The sequence below is a fragment of the Epinephelus moara genome, chromosome 19, assembly GCF_006386435.1.
Source record: "Epinephelus moara isolate mb chromosome 19, YSFRI_EMoa_1.0, whole genome shotgun sequence".
Taxonomy (NCBI): domain Eukaryota; kingdom Metazoa; phylum Chordata; class Actinopteri; order Perciformes; family Serranidae; genus Epinephelus; species Epinephelus moara.
Genome location: NC_065524.1, coordinates 23,133,945 through 23,154,308, shown reverse-complemented (window position 1 = coordinate 23,154,308; position 20,364 = coordinate 23,133,945). Strand labels below are relative to the sequence as shown.

The following is a 20,364-nucleotide window of genomic DNA, read 5'->3' as shown; positions in this document are numbered from 1 at the left end:
TTTCAAGCAAAGATTTTTGTGGCGTCATTTTGATGCTTCCTGCTATTTTTAAATTGACAATATCTGTACGTTGTTTTCTCACCGTCAAGGAAGGGGATGGAGTCCGTGCTGATGGCGTCCAGAGCCACCATCTCTTTGCTGTCTTTGGAGCTGCTGCGTTTGTGTTTCTGTTTCCTCCTGAAGAAGGATCTGCGCGCCGCTGCGGAGAGAGTCTTACTGGAGTCTTCCTTCATTTCTGTCACGCTGTGTCTGCGGTAAAACTCTTGGTCCATCCTTCACCACACACACACACAGGAACAGATTTAACTGCAGAAGATTCACATGGAAAAAGGCTGTGTGTGTATCAGTGTGTAAAAGTAAGACTTATTTTTCTGTTTTAGGGACATTTATGGCTAAACTGATTGTTAAGAGACAATTTGCTGCACTAAGGTTAAAGCAAAGCAGGTTTATGTTTGGGATGTAGCTCTGAGATTCAAGGTTGGTTGGACAAAATAATGAATCTTTATTGATTTTAGCATTTGTTTGGGATTTAGTGTTACTAGCTACTGCCCCTTCAGGCCCAAGAACAAAAACATAAAAAATCCATTTTGTTTAGCAACATCAATGCATGTCTGCAGAGACACACGACAAGAGGACAGCGTGACCTTGCAGTCAGAGCAAAAGGACACTCTGAAACATATGGAAGAGAAGTGACATTACATATGATTCCTACATCGCAGCAGTGTGGCACAGATTGTTGTCACAGCTGTTACAAACTGTCCTCCAGCTCAAAAATGTATGTGTGTGTAAGCATGCGTTGGATTCTCCACCCACATGTACTTGCTGGGGATCTGCCCCCTCTGGATCTGCTGTGCGTTCTCATCTAGCTGCCAGGCCATCCACGTCCCGAAGCTGCCCTTTGGTAAAGACTCATCCACGTACAGGATATCATCCTTCTTAAAACTGAGGTCCCCCTCGGCCTCCCCCACCCGGTCGTAAAGTGCTCTGGTGAGAGGGAGAGACAAAGATAGATGGGGAGTTATGAGGAGCGGGGTGGGACGAGGGAGCGGAAGAAGAGCATAAAGTTGATGAAGTGAGAGAACGGGTGAGGTATCAGACAAGAAAGGTGTGAAGGGAACAAGATCGCGAGATAGGAGCAGGGTAAGGAAGGGAGCGCGGAGAAAGTTTATCTACTGACAGTGTGTTTGCCTCTTGTTGGAGCCTCGTAAGTCATTCCCGAGCAGCCTATCTGTGACAGCCAGGGGGGCTGAGTGTATTTACTGCGGATGACATCACAAACCCACTTGCCTATATGACAAGTGACTGCGGCAGCTGTGGCAACACGCCCCAACAGACACCCAACAATAAAACACGACTATTTTAGAGCTTCATTTTCCATTCATATACAGTGTATTTTCTAATCGCTGGAAAACACTGAGCGCTAAAATGGACGAGGTGTTGGGTGTGTTGCGTAGTGAGTGGGGAGATTAGATAACCTAAATTTGTGGTGTGATTAGCAGCATTGCAGTCACACGGTGGATCTGGGACATAATTGGTTAGATGAAAAAGATTCCAGCTTGTCCGAGGGGCGCTCCAGTGGTGGTTCTAAATATAGCAGCATGGACTGAGACGAGGCTGCTTGGGGGAAATTAGCGTGGTCCTTTTACAGAGCTGTTACACAGAAACGTGCAACAGTGATCTGGGTGCATGAGTGACGTGTATATGTGCGTGTACCTAATATAAAAGCCATCTCCTGGTACGTCTTTGAGCATGCTGAAGTTGTCTGGCCGATGCTGCACCTTGAACGTGACCGTCTCTGCAGGCTTCAGCATCTCGACGTACACCTCCTCCGCCGTCTTATTCTTCATATTCACCGAGTTGTACTGAAAGATGAGGTGATGAGAACAGGGGGAAAAAAGGAAAGTGAACTTCACATCATGAAAAATAAGACAAACTTGCAGAGCAGAGAAATTTAGCGAGTGTTTACACTCATCTGTGTATTCATTTGTCGTGCCCGTGAAGGGTCCACTAGTAAACAGCTACATTTCCTCTGGGCTTTCAGCTGTATTAAAGTGTCGCCGTATTGATTTGTGCTACGTATGGCAGGAAGAAAACAAACAGGATGGGAGATTGAAGGACGGACTGATGACAAAGCTGCATGGCAATTCAGATGGCAGGCCCTTTGTGGCGGAGCGCTAAGTGGGAGCATGCCACAAATTGTCTGTTACGAGTTTGCGGTGCTCTGAATGGATCACCGGCGTGGAGTCAAAGGGAACGCAGACGAGGAGAAGATCAATGAGCAACAGTGACGGGCAGGAGAAAAAGAAATGCCAGCGCCTTCTAACAGTGCTCGAGTCTGAAACTACAATAGCACACAAAGCTTTGCAGCATCTTATTATAAGAGTTAAGCTTTGAGATCACTTAGAAAAACTGACACCTACAACTACTGCTACTGTCTTACAAAAATCCACAGCAACTCCATTTGTGAAACTGAGTAAATACCCCACTTAAAAAGATCTGGCTCTCCTGTTACAGAGCTGACTGAATAGAAATACTTCATGTACTCAAATAATTATTAATACGACAAATAAAAACCTTCACATTATGCATTATCTGTGAGTCTCCTCGCAGGTTGTGTGTATGTGCATGTGTGTTTGTCGCACGAATTCACACCTCCACAATGAGGTCCCCAGGAAGCAGCCCATCAGTGCCTCTGGCAGGACTGTCCTCGTCCAGGCTCTCTATGTAAACGCCCCGTAGGTTTCCGCCGCAGAGCGTGACTCCCACCTCCACCCCGGGCCTGCGTACCGTCACAAGCCGTGGCTCACCCACTTTCCTGCTGCCCTCAGACGGCATTCTAGAGGACAAAAAGTGACCAGTTTAAGAGTTACAAGAGTGTAATGGCGTGGCACGGAGCAAGAGTTTCTCCTCATGTCTGTGTTGAGGTTTACCTGATGAAATTGTGGGGACTGGTGGTGGGTGTGGTCTGCTTGGAGGAAGGCGTGAGCGTGCCCTCGTCCTGTTCGCTGAGTGTGTCGATGGTGGAGTGATTGTCGGGGGTGGCGGCTCCGCTCCCCTGGGGCGTCGACTGAGTGCTGACTGGCTCCAGACGGGAGCTGCACCGAGAGGAAAAAAATCAGAAATAGGAACGTTATGACTTCATCATTAACATTACATCACACAAGGCCTTCCTCACAGTAGAGTTCAGCTAATAACAGTGTCTCCATTACACACTTTGTCCACCAGAGAGCACCGACAAGTTTATTTATGTTACACTGTCAAATGTTTAAGTACATATTTTGGTTATAATAACTAAATTTCTTTAAAAACTCGTCAGGTCTTATGGTTCATTGTATGTTATCAGCCGATAAAAGCTGGCATTGTTTTGCTTTCACATATCAACAGTAATATCAGACTCCAGATTCTAGCATCAGCTGGACTGGTTCGCACACATTGTCTTGTATTTAAAGATGAGAAGCTACGTAGTTAATTACATCTTTAGACTTGGCACCTGGGCGAACAGCGGCTGTTCCAGAGATTCCTTTAAGTTCATTCAGCTAAAAAAGTGTGAATGCAATGAAAATGCATCATCTGGCCTCACCGCTCAAAAAAAAAAGTAGAAGAAACTACAAATGCATTCAGAGAACACCTGGCCGTATGAAACTAAATACCCATGTCATTCTTAAACAGAAACACTGAAAACGAACAGAGTGGCACACCTGGGACAAACCCAACACCGAACATCTACAGACAACGCTACAAGAAACATCGTGTTACCTGGAGCGCGAGTGGTTGCCCAGCTGGTACATGTGTGGGTTGTACTGGGCCATAATGGTGATGGTGTCACACTGCTGGCCGATGATGAGGCGCGCCTGCTGCTCCGTGGCGTTCCGCAGGTTGATGCCATTATACTAATGAAGGACATAAAGTGTGATTAGGGAGAGAGTTGTAGGAGAGATGGGGTTACTACAACAACATAGATATATTATGAACGCGGTATGCGCCCGGTCTATTAAGGGTTTTAAGTCATTAGTAGCACTTGGTGGAGAAGACTGGCAGGGGATTAGTTTTACACCCATTTTCAAAGTCTTTTAAAAAGAGTGCCTACTCTCTGTAGCCATTATTTGCTCTGCAACATCTGTAATTCAGAACTGCTGAAGCAATGCATGCTTAATTCTGGTTATGTAAAGCCACCAATTCATATTTATTCATATGTTTTGTTTTGTTTTATTGACTATGATGCATGGATTATTGAATGGAATGGTAAATGGACTGCACTTGTATGGGGCCATTCTAGTCTCCTGGCCACACACAGTGCTTTTTTACACCACAAATCACATTCACCCATTCACACACATATTCACACACTGGTGGCCGAGGCTACCATACAACGTGCCACCTGCTACTCAGTTTTTTAACACACTCACACACCAATGGAACAGCCATTGGAAGCAATTTAAGGTTCAGTATATTGCTCAAGGATGCTTCAACATGCAGACTGGAGGAGCCGGGGATTGAACCGCTTCCAATTAGTTGACGACCCGCTCTATCTCCTCAGCCACAGCCAAACTGAACAGAGTCACAGATCAGTTCCCTAATTTAATCTCTTTGAGCTTTAACTATTAATAAGGAGGAAAAAAATCAAGAGTCTTGACAGGATTTCCATTAATGACTAACTTAAAGGTCCAGTGTGGAGGATTCAAGGGGACATATTAGCAGAAATGGAATTAAATATAATATGCTTTCTTTAATCACCTAAAAATAAGAATCGTTGGGTTTGAATGAGCCGTTTATATCTACATAGGGAGCAGGCTCTCGCCCACAGAGCTCGCCATGTTGCACTGCCATTATTCTACAATAGCCCAAAACAGACAAACCAAACACTGGTTCTACTGTAGATAGGGCCATTCATGTAGGTGGCAGCCCTTCCACAATGAGAGCATCAGAAAAACACTGATTTTAACATCAAACTGTTTTATTCAGTGTTTTTACCAGTTTTAATCACCTGGTCCGTTTGTTTTAGAGCGGAAGAGACCTCTGCGGATGAATCGACTCCTGGTAAAAACCTCCTGAACAAAGAACACTGAAGGAATTCTAACCTGGAGAAGTTTCAGCTGGTTGCAATCTGCAGTTCTCACCAGCAGATGCCACTAAATCCCCCTAAGGGTTCTTTCAGACCTAGAGTTGTCTTGCTTTGGTTCGAATCAGGGACTAATTTTGTTCCAAAGTTGCATAATTACCTAGAGTTGGTTCATGTTCTCACAGCAGCATTTACAAGCGGACCAGGTCAAATGCCTTGCGCAAGAAAGCTGCTCCTTGATTGGTGAGAATTTCCATGCGGGAAAAATCCAGGAAGTAAACAAAACGTTGAAGAAGAGTACACTTGCAAGATAAATGTGACACTTTCTAATGTCACAATGGAGGGACAACTACGCAGGTTGATTTTAGCGCTGCTCATCGTGGACTATATTGCTGTCATTGTTCATTTTAGTCAAACCATACAGTTTGAAAACGAGGCGCGGCTCCAACTAGAAAACAATGTTTTGATGCATTGGATGTGCTGAATGTGCATATTAAGGCAGTACAGGAGGAGGTGCACATTAATAATCCTCCAGGACTGTAACATGCTCATGTTTAACCCAAACAATGTGTCATGTGACTGCAGTTGGTTCAGATCGATGTCGGAACACATTCTCGCCACAAACGAACTGCACCAGAGTTTGTTTGTAACCAGACCGAGACCACCTCTTCAAGAAGGTCTTGGTCCGGTTGTTTTGGTGGCAACTAACTCTTGGCAAAGTTTTAGTAGGATAAATTCCCACGCTTTCCAAAAACATTTTCAAAAACAACTATTTTTCTTTTAACAGCTCAACTGTATAGCACCCACCGAGCAGTACTTGCCCTCTTGATGTGACATTGCAACAGAATTTCAGCTTGTGCAGCCATTTTAGATGGAGTGAAAACACCTTTCGGCAAATGCATTTCAGCAATTATTAAAATACTGGGAACTGTGACAACTCTAATGAATGCAGTCTTCCAGGAAGTGAGGCCATATGGAATAAATGCATGGTAGGCAGCAAAATGAAGAAGGGGGAACATATATTAGCAGCGTTGAGGATTAGACTGCTGCTGTACTGTTGTGCTCCCTGACAGGCATTTCCTATTTATGCTGCTGGAAGCTGTAACCTTTCCGACACACAGTAGGCTGTTCATACCTCCAGTAATTGGTCTCCGTACTCCAACCCTGCCTGGTGGGCGATGCTACCTCCAGTAACTTTAGAGACAAAGATCCCTCCGTTCTCCCCGCTGACGATGGAGATGCCGAGAGGCTCCGCGCCTTTGTGCACTATGACATTGCGGGGTTCCTCCAAGTATGGCCTGGTGGGATAGAGGAGAGTGTGTGAATGAATAGCATCCCAGAAAAGCAGTTGTAGGCGGCCATACAGGAGGAAGCTGAGAGGGTGAGGCGATGTCACAGTTGGACTGACCAACTTATTTACAGCTCTGGAGAGTTGCTGGCTACCTAGGCTTTCAAAAATCATATCTGGTCCAAATGATAAGCATCGTTTGTATTTAAAGAATGTTTGAGCCTGAGCTTACACTTCCCCCCAGGCCTGTAAATTGATCATCTCTCCAGAGCGCAACTTTACGCCTGGTTTACAGAGGAACCTGGACGGGACACTGTGTTTGACATCATAAAAGCACAGGCAAATGAAATCCCCTCACATGAAGGAGATTTGCATGAACTTTGTGTGTCTTCATAACAAGTTGGCTTTGGACATGGCACACAATCCCATGGAGGCAGATAAGAGGAATGGATTAGCAGCCAGAGACAGGGGTAAACAGAGTGCTGGTGTACAAACAAGACCATGACCCAGAAGCTCCAGGCTGAGTAATAATACCGTTGCATAACATACATACTGCCGACTACAAAAGTGACTTGGCTTAAGGCCAAAATATAAACATGCATGTTGACCATGTTGTCATCATGGGGCATGGGCACTGCATGCAATATCTGAGGTTCAAGTGGGTTTTCCGACATGGAAGGAGAGACAAGTGCAGACATGTAAACATAACACTGAACCTTTGAAGTTCAGCGAGTGGAGCTAATCAGGTTTAATTTTTTTGGTTTCCTACGGCGCTAATATTGTGGCATGCAATCTGAAAACTAAACCGCGCTCTTGTGGAGGGTGAAAAACATCACAGTGCTCCTTTTGCATTCATTATAGTGCATGTAAAGTGCACATAACTACTCCTCAACTGCACTGAAGCATGTGGACGACGTGAACTTGAGGGGAGAAGGGTGAAGGAGGGGGGCATTCCCTTGTTTACAGCACTGTGAGGGGAGAACGAACCTGAGGCTCCTGAGAGAGGAGAACCTCGGCCGTGCAGCCAGAGGAATCCTCAGAAAAGATCGGTTACGGTAAAGAGATCTGGAAGCGGAAGGTTGCAGAGAGGCGGGAGGAAAATAGAGAGCAGAATGGAGGACAGATATCATACAGAGACAGTAACAGCGTAACAGACTGAGAGGTGTCAGCGGTACAAAATGGGACAGAAATATTTGGAGGACAGAATAAGCTGACATCCCAACATAGCGGCAGATCACTGCTTCTTTTTTTAGAAACAGCAAGAGGCGTCTATAAAATTATTAAGAGTTTTAATAGGATTTCAATCTGAATTTCAGTGAGGGATTGCACAGCTCTGACCAGGATAGACCTGTTGCCTGGCAACGCCTTTTGAAATAGCCTAAGAGGATCCCAAAGGGCAGACGTAGGCCATATCGTACCTGCTTCTGAAGTGATCCTTATAATCATACCCTTGATCACAACACATACAACACATGTGGAGCCATTTTCTCAGTATCCCAGCTCCACCGACCAGCTACACACCAATAACAATCATCTGATTGATATTCTGAACAGGTCATCTGTGAAAAGGCAACTTCCAATTTTCAAATGTAAATTGCGGCGGCGTCACACCAGGGCAGACATGTCATCCAACTGTGCAGCTCATTTCTGGTATGCTGCTTTTTAAAATTTGCTGCCGTCATACCTGTCTTTCCTGCGCTCCCCTATTGGCACAGGGCTGACTGAGATCCGAGGTAAAGTGGAAATGGAGCCTTGCGACTGGCTGCTGGCAAACGAGGAAGTCTCCAGATTGAGTGGCGACTGTGGAGGCGTGATGAGACTGGGACTGCTACACTCAGAGTGTGAGAGGGAGCCTGGATTTAGGAGGAGAGCAGCAGAGAGGGACAGAATGAGAGTGTGTACAGTCTAGGATGACATCTCATATTAAGAATCCGCTTTACTGCCAACAGGGTTTTAGATACTAGGAATTTGCTTTGATGTTTTGGTGCATAGACAAACATAAATATAGAGGTGCTGGGGTTTAAAATGTACAGTGCAAAAGTGCAAAATAGATATTCTAGCACAGTGGTTCCCAACTGGTTCAGCCACGGGGTCCAGACTTCTCCTTAGTCATTAGTTCAAGGTCCAAAGAGTTTAAAATATTCAGGTCACAAGCTAGTTTGCTGTCTCTGTCAAGTAGCTGACCATTGTTCACTCACTCTACAGCAGGAAACGGCACTTCAAAATAAAAGCTCTGTGTCCGAAATTCACAATACTTAAAAATAAAGTGTGCTTTTTACAAACTTGACACGTTTGCGAGTCACTTGCAGCCCATTCAGAATGGACATGCGACCGACTTTTGGACCACGACACACCAGTTGGGAACCACTGCTCTAGGGGATGTGCACAGGTTGACAGTAAAGATGAACACGAAGATACACTTCTGGACTACACACTGAAATCTGTTGCTTTTGGTTTCTGAATCTGCGTATGGAAGCTTGGTTTAATTATAGAAGCACATAGTTTTCACAGTAATGGTTCTAACCACCTGAGGTGGAGCTCTGGGATTTTAGATCTTGAACTGCATGAAGACTATTTACACCTAAACACATTATTTTTCTCTCTGAACACTGTGTGAACACTCAGAATGCACATTAACACCTTGTGCACAGGAAACACAAGTGTCATAATTGGATGGTAACCCAGGGGTCGCAAACATTTACTATCTGAAAAGACATTTTTGACCAAAAACCCTTTACTTAAAAAAAAATGTGAAAGTCGAACGGCTGGAGCCACTCGTCCGTTTTGTGTATTTACATCAAAATAGGATTTACTCAAAGTTTTCCACCAGTGGTGACTTGTTAGACCGATTAAACACAGCCTCCCTCTTTCATTCCTTCAACCACCTTCTTGAAAAGGTTGGTTTTGTAATATTGTGCATATCCAAAAACCTGTATCCATTTGGGCTTTTCTTTTTGGGCATGCATGTCTGCCCCAGCCTTGCAAACTGTTGGCAAGTTGCTCACCTGGTAGAGTAGGTGCCCCATGTATAAAGGCCTTGTCCTTGCTGTAGCAGCTGTGTTAGATCCCAACCTACAGTCCTGTGCTGCATGCTGTCCCCCCTTGTCTTTCCTCCTTTCATGCTTACAACTGTCCCATCGAATATTGAAAGGAATAATGTTTACATGACCCAGATCAAAATTGGAATATTGTGGATGATTGGTGTGCATGTAAACGTAGACACTAAAGTTGAAGACTGTCCATTCCAGGTCTTTAAATGAGATTTCACACCTGACGATGACGTTTTCGTCTGTCTGTGCTCAAAAACTTCAATTTAAAACTTTATAAAATATTGATTTTATAACTCAGCAAACTGACAAAGTAAACCAGGCCTGAATTTAAAAGAAGAAAATATAGCCAGACCTCTATCTGCTGCTGAGCATCTTGAACTAAGGGCACTGAGTGTGAAGGTTATTTTTTTTTTAATACTGAGCCGTACCTCTGTCTGACCCCAGCATGGAGCGGGGGTAGCGGGGAGTGGAAGGGATTTTGATCCTCTCTGTGCGGTATTGGACATTATTGGAAGAACCTGGCAGAGGGATGAGATGATACAGGAATGAATGCTGTGACATAATATTCAAAAACAGAAAGGGCACCGAGACCATGACCTTTACGTGTGTGTGTGTGTGTGTGTGTGTGTGTGTGTGTGTGTGTGAGCATGCGTGCATGCGTGAGTGTCAGACTGACCGAGCCGTGCGCTGGAGGGCAGTGAGTTTGTACCGTGTGAAGCTCTGCTGCTGCGTGACGACGAGGATTCAGAGTAGTCACCCGTGCGCTTCTGCTGGCTCAGGTCCAGGCTCAGACGACCCTGGTGTTGCGGGCTGCACATTAAAAAAAAAAAAAAATCCTTAGGAAACAGTGATATAATTCTGCATACAATGCTTGTAGAATTATTTAAACATGTAAGATATGTCACAGTTCAGAGTTAATTAAATTCAGCTAAATCACAACTGCACAATATTAAAGCAAAGCAACAGTAGGAAATTCTTTTCCACCCGAACCCAAATTTAATTATGTGATTCTGCCTTTAGGAAACAGGCTAATTAGGAAATATTAGTCATCATAACAGAAACTCATCAGAGACACTGAACCGACAGTTAAAGAGCCTCTGAGGTTTTGAGGGTCAAGGAAACGGTGAGCGTGAGAAGGAGGTAACCTGGTGTGGGTGTGCTGGTGACAGATCTGCGAGGCGACAGATGGACAGTTGCTGGTGTGAACGCGGTGACTGCGCACCGTGTACACTGGATTCCTCATCACGGCCGTCACAGCGGGGCAAGGAGCCAGGCCCCGGTGGGCTGAATCTGACAGAGCACAGACACAGCGCCATGTTAGAGAGGGAGAAGTTTGTGATTATGGTGAAAAGCGTGTAAGTGTTCGAGGAACTCACTAGGAGGTAGGGTGCCATTGTAGACTGTGGGGACGAAGCCGACGCTGTGCCTGTGGGAGCGGCTGGGGGAGGAACGCAGCATGTCTCTGGGCTCTGGTGAATGCTCGTCGTTAGAGTAGCTCTGTGATGAATGACAGAAACAAATGGTTATCGTTCTCCCTGCAGGGTAACAAAACACCATTACGTCTTGGGAGGAATCCTCTACCCTTTGCTGGAGACAAGTACCATATGAGAAAAATGACAGCATGAACATCCCACAACAGTAAAATGAACATTTATCCCCACTGCGTTCTCCTGTGTGCTCCAGGGCTTGAAGAGGTAGCCAGGCATGGTTGTCTGAGCCCCAGGCACTGACTCAGCTCCTGGGCTGGGTAGCCGTACCGGTGCAGAAGCATCAATCACTCCGACACGCTGGCTAAGAGGCAGGTCCCAGAGGCATAACTCTGACGGGGCTGTAAATTCTATTACAAAATGGATGCTTTGGCCCACTGGGATGATTTGAAATGTTGGTCTCATTTTGAATTCAAACAATTCTCAGATGCGTCATTTCCTCATCTCTAGAGGAGATGTTCAGAGACGCTTCTAAACAAACTGCCGTGAATTGGTGCGGAGGACACGCAAAGGAAACAAGGACGCAAATTCAACAAATAAAGACTCTAAATCAATATTTGAGGCCATTAAGACATACTTCACCCCACAAATGACCATTTGTGTGTTTATTACTCATCCTGTGTTATGCTGAAGTCTGAAAGAAAACTTTGTTTTTCTTGCATGCCTCTGGTGAACGACGAATCCAACAACTGAGAAAATTCTTGATGAATTAAAGTCACAGGTGTCCATGTTTAACAACACCAAAACCATATCAAACTCTCACACAGCTCATGCAGTATATTCCAAGTCTCATTTATATAGTCGTATGCTCAGTACTTTCCAAACAGACGGCCCTTTGCGACAGGAAATTGAATTGAAAGTGCAACTTATCTGTGCTTTCCTCAACGCCAAACTCCATTGACAAAAGCACTAATTTTACCTCACTGAACACAGGAGCTGCTGCCTTGATCGGATCAGTTTGTTTTTGTTGTTGTGCGACTTCGGTGAATCCAAACTGACCCTTTGAGACACCAAATTCCCACAATAACACAAACAAAGTAGCCAACTGAAGCAGTGGTGAAGCAGCAGCTCTTGTGTTCAGCAGGGGAAAATTACTGTTTTTGTCAATGGAGCCTGGCTCTGAAGAGAGCATGTTCAGTTTCATTTTAAGTTCAGTTCCCCTTCAGAGAAGACTGTCTGTTTGGGAGGCACTGAGCACATGACTGGATAAATTAGACTTGTTTTCGTTTATCGTGGAGGCAAGCAAGAAAAATAAATGTAACTGACATACAAATGGTCATTTAAAAGGTGGCACATACCTTTAAATGGACTTACTTGGAAGGAGGGAAGAGTGATGGTCTGTGGGGTCATCCTACGTCGAAGGGCGGGAGCAGATTTAGGACGCGGCCTCTTCACCTCTGGCTCCTCCCCTCTGGTTCGGCCGATATCCTCATCACATGACTTCCGCGAAGTCAGGACCTTGCCGTCCAGGAAATAGTGGTTTCCATTCCTGTCTCTTTCTCGCTCGCTCCTCTCTCTGCTCTCTCCCGCTGCCATGGAGATGGCAGCCTCTCCCTTGCCGTCTGAGGTGATGGTGCAGTCGGAGGCAGAGCTGCTTTGATGTTTGTGTTTGAACTTAAAGGAGTCACTGCGAGTGGGTGGGGTTGGAGGGGTTGGGGTAGGGGTTGATGAGGAGGAGAGGGACTCCGTTTTGGAAGGCTGTGGGGAATGGGAAGCTGCAGCAGCGGCAGCTACTGCTGCAATCTGATTGGCTGCCATGTACTCCATCTTAGAGGAAGGGGTTTCGGGGCGTTTGAAAGTGTCTGGGTCAAAGATGGACTTCCTCTGCTTGGGTGATTTGTAGATGGAGAGCTGGGCTGCTGCTGTGACCGGACTAGTGTTATCTGGTGCAACCGACATACCTCCCACCATCATCTTGGGCCACGTGCCCCCACTGTGCTTCTTCTCCAGGGCTGTCTCCATTGTGATGCAGTCTGAGGCGGAAACAGGGTCAAAGGGCAAGGAGGAAGGCGCCTTTGTGTAGGGACAGCACTCTTGGAAAGCACTGGGCCCATAGCGGCCAGTGCCCAGGTCAGAGCCCGGCCGAAGGCTAGTGGCGTGGAGGGAACCCGTGGAGAACGGCTTGCCGATGTCGCTGTACACCTCATCAGATTCGCCTCGGCCCTTCCTCCTCTCCCCAGAGATGCTACTTGTGCTGGTGCTCCCGACATCCGGGCAGAAGATGTCGGTCTGCGTCGAGCTGTTGTGTTTGAGGTTGCGACTGTTCCGGGAGTGAATCTCAGACAGGTGAATGCGCCCGTTGGACTTCTCCGATGACTCACGCAGACTCTCAAAGATGTTCTGCCCTGATGTGCTGTGAGGGAAGAACTGTGGGGCGGACAGATGAAGGAATGTTGTGACACACCGGCAAAATAATGCATTAGATAATCTATTTCTCACAAACCACAGAGAAGAAGCTTTAATCTGCTACATAGGGAATAAAAAAGTAGAAGGAAAGCTCCTGATTTTTGACATAAGTGAAGTAGAAAAGTAGCTCAGGCAGAGAGATGAGTGTGGCCCACCTTCATGAGAGAGAGGCTAAGAGAGTCCCTGCAGCTCCTCAACAGAGCCTCACACTCTGTCACAGATTTGTTATCCAGAGCAATGCCGTTTATCTGGGGAGTAGAGAGAGACATTGGAAATAAGGACAGGTCCTTCAACACTAAAGCGATCCACCTTTTTGATACTCCTCTGAGGAGTTTGCGTATGTCTTATTGGAAGTGTTATTAAAATAGATGCACATCTACAAACACATACAGGTGACGTATCTCCTGAACATGAGATTGCCTGGGGGCTGAAATGTGTCTCGCTGCTGCGGTGAGGAAACCACACAAAATCTAGGCCAGCACTTTTCAGTCTGAAGAACCCTCGCGCTGCAATCCGCACATTTCCATCACAATGGACTCAACTTGAGACGACTTCTTTAAACGGTCAGAGATATTAAAGAGCAAAGTGGGTAATATATCATGGCTGAGATTTATCATAAAGTAAGTTCAGGGACAGACTTTCTGCTTCAACCAAGAACAAGTCAGATACATTTCATCAAGCGTCTCTGAGTTCACCATGGAGTTCAGCCACTGACATTCAATTGCATCCCATGCATATTTCATTGAAGACTCAGCACTCTTATGTTTTTTTTTTCTTTTTGCAAACACAATTAAGCATTTAATAAGTTATATATAACCCGATACACTAACTTGATTAACATTCATAAGGGCGTGATAAAATACGATACTCTTTCATGATTAAGATCTCTTAACGCATCATCTGTACTTACCATTGCTAATTGTGGCTGCAGCTGAGCTATCATCTGGCATATCACTTCCCTGGCTACATGCAGGAGACTGCTATGCTGCTACATAGTGAGCAGTGGGATCTAAGTGCTCTGGGATTAAAGGCAGTGCACAGGTTTCATGCCTACGTTAAACCTAACAGGGGAGTTATGCTAATCTTAAGAGACAGGGTCATTTTTCAAAGATAGGACACGGAGATGCACAGTTCCATTTCTGTCACTTGTCTTTTCTCTTCCATTCGCTCAAGTGTGTGTATTGTAACTGTGTGTGTGTGAGACAGCTCCACCTAGCCCTCTACAGCTGCAAGTTTTTGAGGATTTAATCAAAGCAGGAGACTTTCCTCCTTCTACTTCACATACTCGACCAAATCCCACCTTATCTGGGTTTGGAGTTTGGATACAGGAATAGAACGAGGCCTGGATTAGAAAGCCAAAGGTAACCTGCGTGAGCTCAGCTGTCGTGTGGTGGATGTGGAAGGAGGGAGTATAAAAAAATAGTGAAAGAGGATTTCATAGAAGGTAGAAAAAGACTCACAGCAATCAGCCTGTCTCCTACTGTGAGAGAACCTTCCCTGGCTGCTGGGCTGCCCTGCACGAGGGCGGTGACGAACACACCGCTCTCCAGACCGATACCGCTGTCTGAGACACAGGAGGGGAGATGGGGTGAGGAAGAAGAAAACGTGAGATAAAACTGAAGCATTAACAGCCAATGAGGCATAGTAATGAGACAAGACAAAGCAAGCTAAGAAAGTTTGCATGAATAAGGATTAATTTAATCTAATAATAGTCCTAATGGCAGTCTAAAAAACAAAAAGGGTATAAAATGAGTAAATAGCGTTTTAAGATTAGGCAGAGCTCTGCTGCACAATTAAAAACTTCTCTGTTGAGTAAATCCAGAGACTGGAAGAAAGAGACTGCATGGCAGCAACTGTCAGACAGTTTTAACTTCAGAGATATTCAGCATCATCACAAAGCTCAATTGGGCTGTTAACTTTTTTTTTGAGGAACCTGATTATTGTGTTCAATATAACTCCAAAAAGCTGAAGGTTCCCTAGGGCAAGTTCAAAGTTATAATTATCGAATTTCAAATTGGAATTTAAAGCTGGTGCAACAGGGTTAAATTTAATCTAGTTTTAGAATAAAAACTACATTGACCTTTGAAGAAAGCTTAAAATTTAACCCTTCTTCATTTTAAGCTAGTTTTAAAGTTAAAGCACCATTATTCAAAGTTAAACTAAACTGGACTTAAAGCTTAAGTTGGTAACTTTAATGAAAATAACTGTCATATTTGCTGAAACTGTCAGTATATATTCCGAAAGAATTACACTAAGGCCCTGACACCCCAAGCCAACGGTCGGCCATTGGTCAGATTTGGGCTGTTGGTGAGCATGTGCCACCTTCATCAGCGCTAGTTGGCCTCTTTTTCTGTCGATTCAGCATATTGAATCAGTATCAGCACAGCGGAGCCCGTTAATTAAATCACTGTGATTGGCAGTTCAGCTAAGCGCACAAGAAGAGAAACGGAAGTGAGGAAAGTAAACAAAGAGCTAAAGTGGAGAGGAAGTGAGACCAAAACAAACTTGTTCCAAAAGGTACGACTGTTTTTCTTTATTAGCAGAATTGTTGTGTGCTGTTTTGTGTTACTGTTCACTGGTGCATGGTAAATATGCTTTGTTCTGTCAACAGTGAATTGTGCTGTTAATGTGCTAACTGGCTAGCTAGCATCAAGACGGTGCACTGGTTTCCCTTTTTGAGGGACGATTACAGACGACCGCCATCTGCTGGTATGGAGGGGTATGTCCTCTCACGCAGGCACAGAACATATGTGCTTGTTGGACGTCGGTTTGATGTGTTCATGTGTGTCCGAGACACAGTGACGAGAGGCAACAAGGGCTCTTGTCACTGCTAGTTCTCCAATGTCAGTTTTGTGTGTCTAGGCCTTACGATAGTCCGTGAAAAAAAAATCATGTCTATCCACCTCTGCTTCTCCTATTGCCTATTATAGCATTTGCCAGAATCAGACCGTGCGGCAGCAAAAACTAATCAGAGCCGAGGAGTCTCTAAAGCAGCTGTTAATCGTGTCAATCGCTCTGTTAACTGCGGTTAAACTAGGCAGCCCTGATCAAATATGAATCAAGATTCCGGGGCATCGGTAGCTTAGTGGATAGTGCTGGCGCCCCATGTACAGAGGCAACATTTTTAGTGTACTGTTTTGCTGTTAAATAAGAGAGTTGGTCCAGCTGGTGGGCGGTGCTTTGTTACTCCTGTTTAACCGTTTTCAACATGGCGCCCAGGTCACAAATGTTCTCATTTTACAGCTAAACAGTACACTTAAGTATGTTTCTGAAAACATTTGAGGTGAGAAATAGGCAATGCAGTCACAGAACTTTGATTCACATTTGATCAGCACTGACTAGTTTGACAGTTTGACCACAGTTCACAAGCAGTGATTGACAACTGCATTAGAGATTCCTCTACTCTGGTTGTTTTCATTCACAGGCCATTAGAATTGCTATAAGGCAATAAAGTAGGCAGTGCCGTATGATTTTTTTCAGATTATCTGACTCGGTTGGTGCTGTGTGAACATTAGAAAGTTTCAGCAAATGTAAAAGAAGTTTATAAAGTTACCAACAGTAGCTTTAATTAGGCTTAAAAATGAATCCTTGTTGGTGGAGCCCAGCCTAACATACCTTTGTGTCCCACGAGGTTGATGTGGACAGGAGTGACAAGTCTTCCTCCCAGAGACTTCCTTCTTCGTACCACCATGTTGATCAACCCTCCACCATTAAGGACAGCCTTCACCACCTGCTTCCTGTCCTTATTGGTCAGGTCCATGTCATTAATCTTCAGCAACCAATCATTCACCCTGGAAACAAAAAACGACGGATGATGAGGCGTTTAATTGACTGTTAGTCCAGAAAAGGACACAGGACAGCTTCATGAGGCAGCTCGTACCTTAACCGTCCATCTGCGATACTTCCTTTGTCAACCCTTGTAACAAATATTCCACAATCTCCTGGTAAATACGGATCATTTACCCCCTCGGCGATATCAAACCCAAGTGCCTTCAAATCCATGTCGTCCTGTAAAAGGCGATGATAGAAATGTCTGTGAAGTTATTCACTTTGACAAACTTATTTCAATACCCTCAAGTTTTCAGAGCTCCACTTGCTCCCAGGAGACCGAGCGTGTCACCAAATCACTCTCGATAATAAGAGCTGAGCGCTGCTCTTACCCTGTCTTTCTCAAACTCCACCACCTCCGTCTCCCACTCCAGGGAGTCTGTGTCGATGGCTGAGTCGTGAGAGCTGTGGGCCATTAGCTGACAGAACCGAGCTTCCTTCTCCAGCTGGCTCTCCATCTTCTCCCTTAACAGAAGAGGACATCGCACAGAGTCAAAGGTCAGTCACTTGAGGATGAATGGGCAGAGACAACAGAAAGGAAGAATCACACATCATCAGTCTGTATAGCGGAAGATTTTTTTCTAACCAAAAGCACAGTTCTTTATGACAGTGTGTATCATTCTGTAGGAAAAAAAAATCTTGCACAGAAATAAAAAGAATACAAGTTTTGACCTTTATATGTGAAATTAGGCTCATACTTCTCGTGCCTTTTCAAAAGATGCCTTCCCTCCAAACACCTTCTGTCATGTGATTTAGGGAATCAAATTTATCTTTACTCATCAGATAACTAAAAGTAGACTGCACACAATGCCTTTCTGTCAGTAAGATATATCGTGTCCTACTGAGGCATGCCTTGAGGGTAGCTGTGACATTAAAACCCCAATCTTACATTGTTCTTTACAGAGGATAGAGCTAGAAAACTCTCAAAGTCACAGCATGCTCCATATGGTGCTCTGACTCACAAATGGCTGTCATATTCACTTCAGCCAGCAGAGGGCGCTTTTACATACAATATAAACGTGCTCATGTGCAGGGAGGGCCAGTGAGAAAGCAAATGTGTGTGTGTGTCCATAAAACTGCTGCTTTTCGGGATTACACTTTTAATCTGGGCATGTGGAAACGGTGCCAGACAAACCGCTTCATGATGTCTCCTAAGGGGGAATATCACAGTTTACGGCCGGCCACACACTGAGAACAACAGCTTACGGAGACAAAGACAGTACGGCACACCAAGTTTGGCCGGGTAGAGGGAATGCTGTTCTGTGCTCGCTCAATTGCAGGAGGATTTTCCTTGGACTGCTTATTTGAGTCTTTCTTAGCATCATAACCGAGGCTTCCGAACTACGGTGAAGACTCACTTTAGTTCTTTGAGCTCCCGCAATGCATCGTTCTTCTGTTTCCTCATGTCGTCCAGATTACGCAGGGCATCGGCCAGATCGCTGACTGCGCGGTCCCTCTCCCGCCGCAGGTTGTCACACAGAGTCCTAGGGAAGGAGAGGAAAGAGGTTGATAAAGGCATGTACACTCCCGACTTTGTCAGGTGGCTTTGACAAACCCACACACAGACTGACCTGATGCTCTCCCTCTCCGCCACGATCTTGTCCCTCTCTTGAAAGGCCCAGTCCCGTCGACATTTGGCCACCTCAGCCTCCTGTGTGGCCTCCTTCAGCTCCTGGGACATGGCCTCATACTGTTTCCTCAGCATCTCGATCTCCTTATTGGCTCGTTCCATGTCCAGGGTGGCCGAGTCTTGTTTCTAAGGACATTGACATAAAAAGAATTCTCCCTAAACGAATACTCTACATGTGACATTCGTCATAAGATCCTGGAGTTTACAGTGTCTGGAGTGGAAACTTTCCAGGCGTGTGACTTTCAAACAAACCACAGCTCATCTTTAAGGTCTTGAAGTTCAAGTATATGTGACCTGCAGTATGACTATTAAGAGGGCCATCTAGTGGGCAGGCAGAGGTGTGACATAAATCCGCTTAAGGGTCAGTTCCCTGACACACTGTAATCCACCACCTGACAGCTTCCTGGATGCACTAAGCTCTTTATCATGTGTCTAACCTTTGACTTCACGCTGTCAAATCTAAGGTGCAGTTTGTTACCTGTCTGGCCTGATAGTACTCTCGGAGCAACTGATCCCTTTGAATGATGGCCTCCGTCCGCTCCTTGCGGGCCACGTCCCTCTCCTCCCGGACCATCTCGATGTCCTTGCAGGCCTGGCTCAGCTCCTTCTGAGCCTCGGCCTTGTCCTTCACCTCGTGGCAGTACTTCTCCAGCAGCTCGTTCCTCTCGCAGATGGCCCTGTCGCGGTCCACCAGTGACGAGTTCAACTCCTGTGGGGGGAACAAAGGGGGCGCCATGGAATGAGGGCATCTCAACACTGTGAGTCATTAATGCGATGTGAAAAAATTATTTGAGGGCCAATGCAGAGTGATCCAACGCTGGTTTATGAGTCTCTTTTGTCTGTCAACTAATGTTCAGAAACACTCTTCAAAAAGGAGGCGGTGGAACTGAACTATTTCTGTGCAGTGTCACTGGAGAAAATGGCCTTTGATCCGCTGACTAAAAAGTAGATGCCTGGCTCAAGTCACGAACAGACGCACTAAAAACCTGACAGGTTGATATTAAATTCTCACAGAGGAAATAGTTCGCTCAGTCACTGTCAGTAAGACAGTGAGTCTCTGTGGGGAGCTGTGATTGATTAGTGATGACAAGAACAGTTTTATTCTAAATTTCTTTATATTCAGTTTTTGAAAATAAAGTATAACTTTCTCATATCTCTGCGGTAAATATGTAGCTGGAGCCAGCAGCCAGTTAGTTTAGTTAAAGGAATATTTTGCCGCAAAAAGACCATTTGTATATTAATTACTCATCCCATGTTATGTTGAATTTGTTAAGATAACCTTGTTTTTCTCAAATGCCTCCACAGTGAACGAAGAATCCAAAAACAGACAAGTGTTCGTCATGAATAGAAGTAACCCAGGAGTGCATTTAGCAACAAAACTATAACAAAACATCCATTAAAAAAACTCACACACAACCCCAGCACTAAAATCCAGTCTATTTTTTCCAGTCATATGCTCAGTACATCCCAAACATTAATTTTCGCTAAACATTACTTTTTAGAACACGTCAGTACAAATAGTTAGCAATAGCTCTGCGACGTCGTAGAGCCTATGCTGTACCCTATGCCACTGCCTGACATGCACCTCCCCAGAAATGTAACTACATGTTGCAGTA

The 20,364-nt window shown here is 45.1% G+C and overlaps 1 protein-coding gene across 3 annotated transcripts in view; it reads right to left on the bottom strand.

Moving 5' to 3' along the window:
• Positions 1-20,364, bottom strand: part of dlg5a (discs, large homolog 5a (Drosophila)) — a 48,076-nt gene that overhangs the window by 5,500 nt on the left and 22,212 nt on the right. For 2 of the 3 annotated variants that reach the window (XM_050071384.1, XM_050071385.1), the window contains exons 8-28: positions 19,227-19,457; positions 18,690-18,874; positions 18,477-18,602; positions 17,451-17,583; positions 17,171-17,298; positions 16,906-17,081; positions 14,751-14,854; positions 13,446-13,538; positions 12,199-13,251; positions 10,774-10,894; positions 10,543-10,687; positions 10,074-10,207; positions 9,826-9,915; positions 8,032-8,200; positions 6,195-6,357; positions 3,757-3,890; positions 2,931-3,095; positions 2,653-2,836; positions 1,714-1,862; positions 814-984; positions 83-273 (exon numbers count right to left, since the gene is read on the bottom strand). In XM_050071384.1, coding sequence (XP_049927341.1) covers positions 83-273; positions 814-984; positions 1,714-1,862; positions 2,653-2,836; positions 2,931-3,095; positions 3,757-3,890; positions 6,195-6,357; positions 8,032-8,200; positions 9,826-9,915; positions 10,074-10,207; positions 10,543-10,687; positions 10,774-10,894; positions 12,199-13,251; positions 13,446-13,538; positions 14,751-14,854; positions 16,906-17,081; positions 17,171-17,298; positions 17,451-17,583; positions 18,477-18,602; positions 18,690-18,874; positions 19,227-19,457 — 4,045 coding nt within the window. The remainder of the gene's footprint in view (positions 1-82; positions 274-813; positions 985-1,713; positions 1,863-2,652; positions 2,837-2,930; positions 3,096-3,756; positions 3,891-6,194; positions 6,358-8,031; positions 8,201-9,825; positions 9,916-10,073; positions 10,208-10,542; positions 10,688-10,773; positions 10,895-12,198; positions 13,252-13,445; positions 13,539-14,750; positions 14,855-16,905; positions 17,082-17,170; positions 17,299-17,450; positions 17,584-18,476; positions 18,603-18,689; positions 18,875-19,226; positions 19,458-20,364) is intronic. The other variant, XM_050071386.1, reaches the window with a different exon arrangement.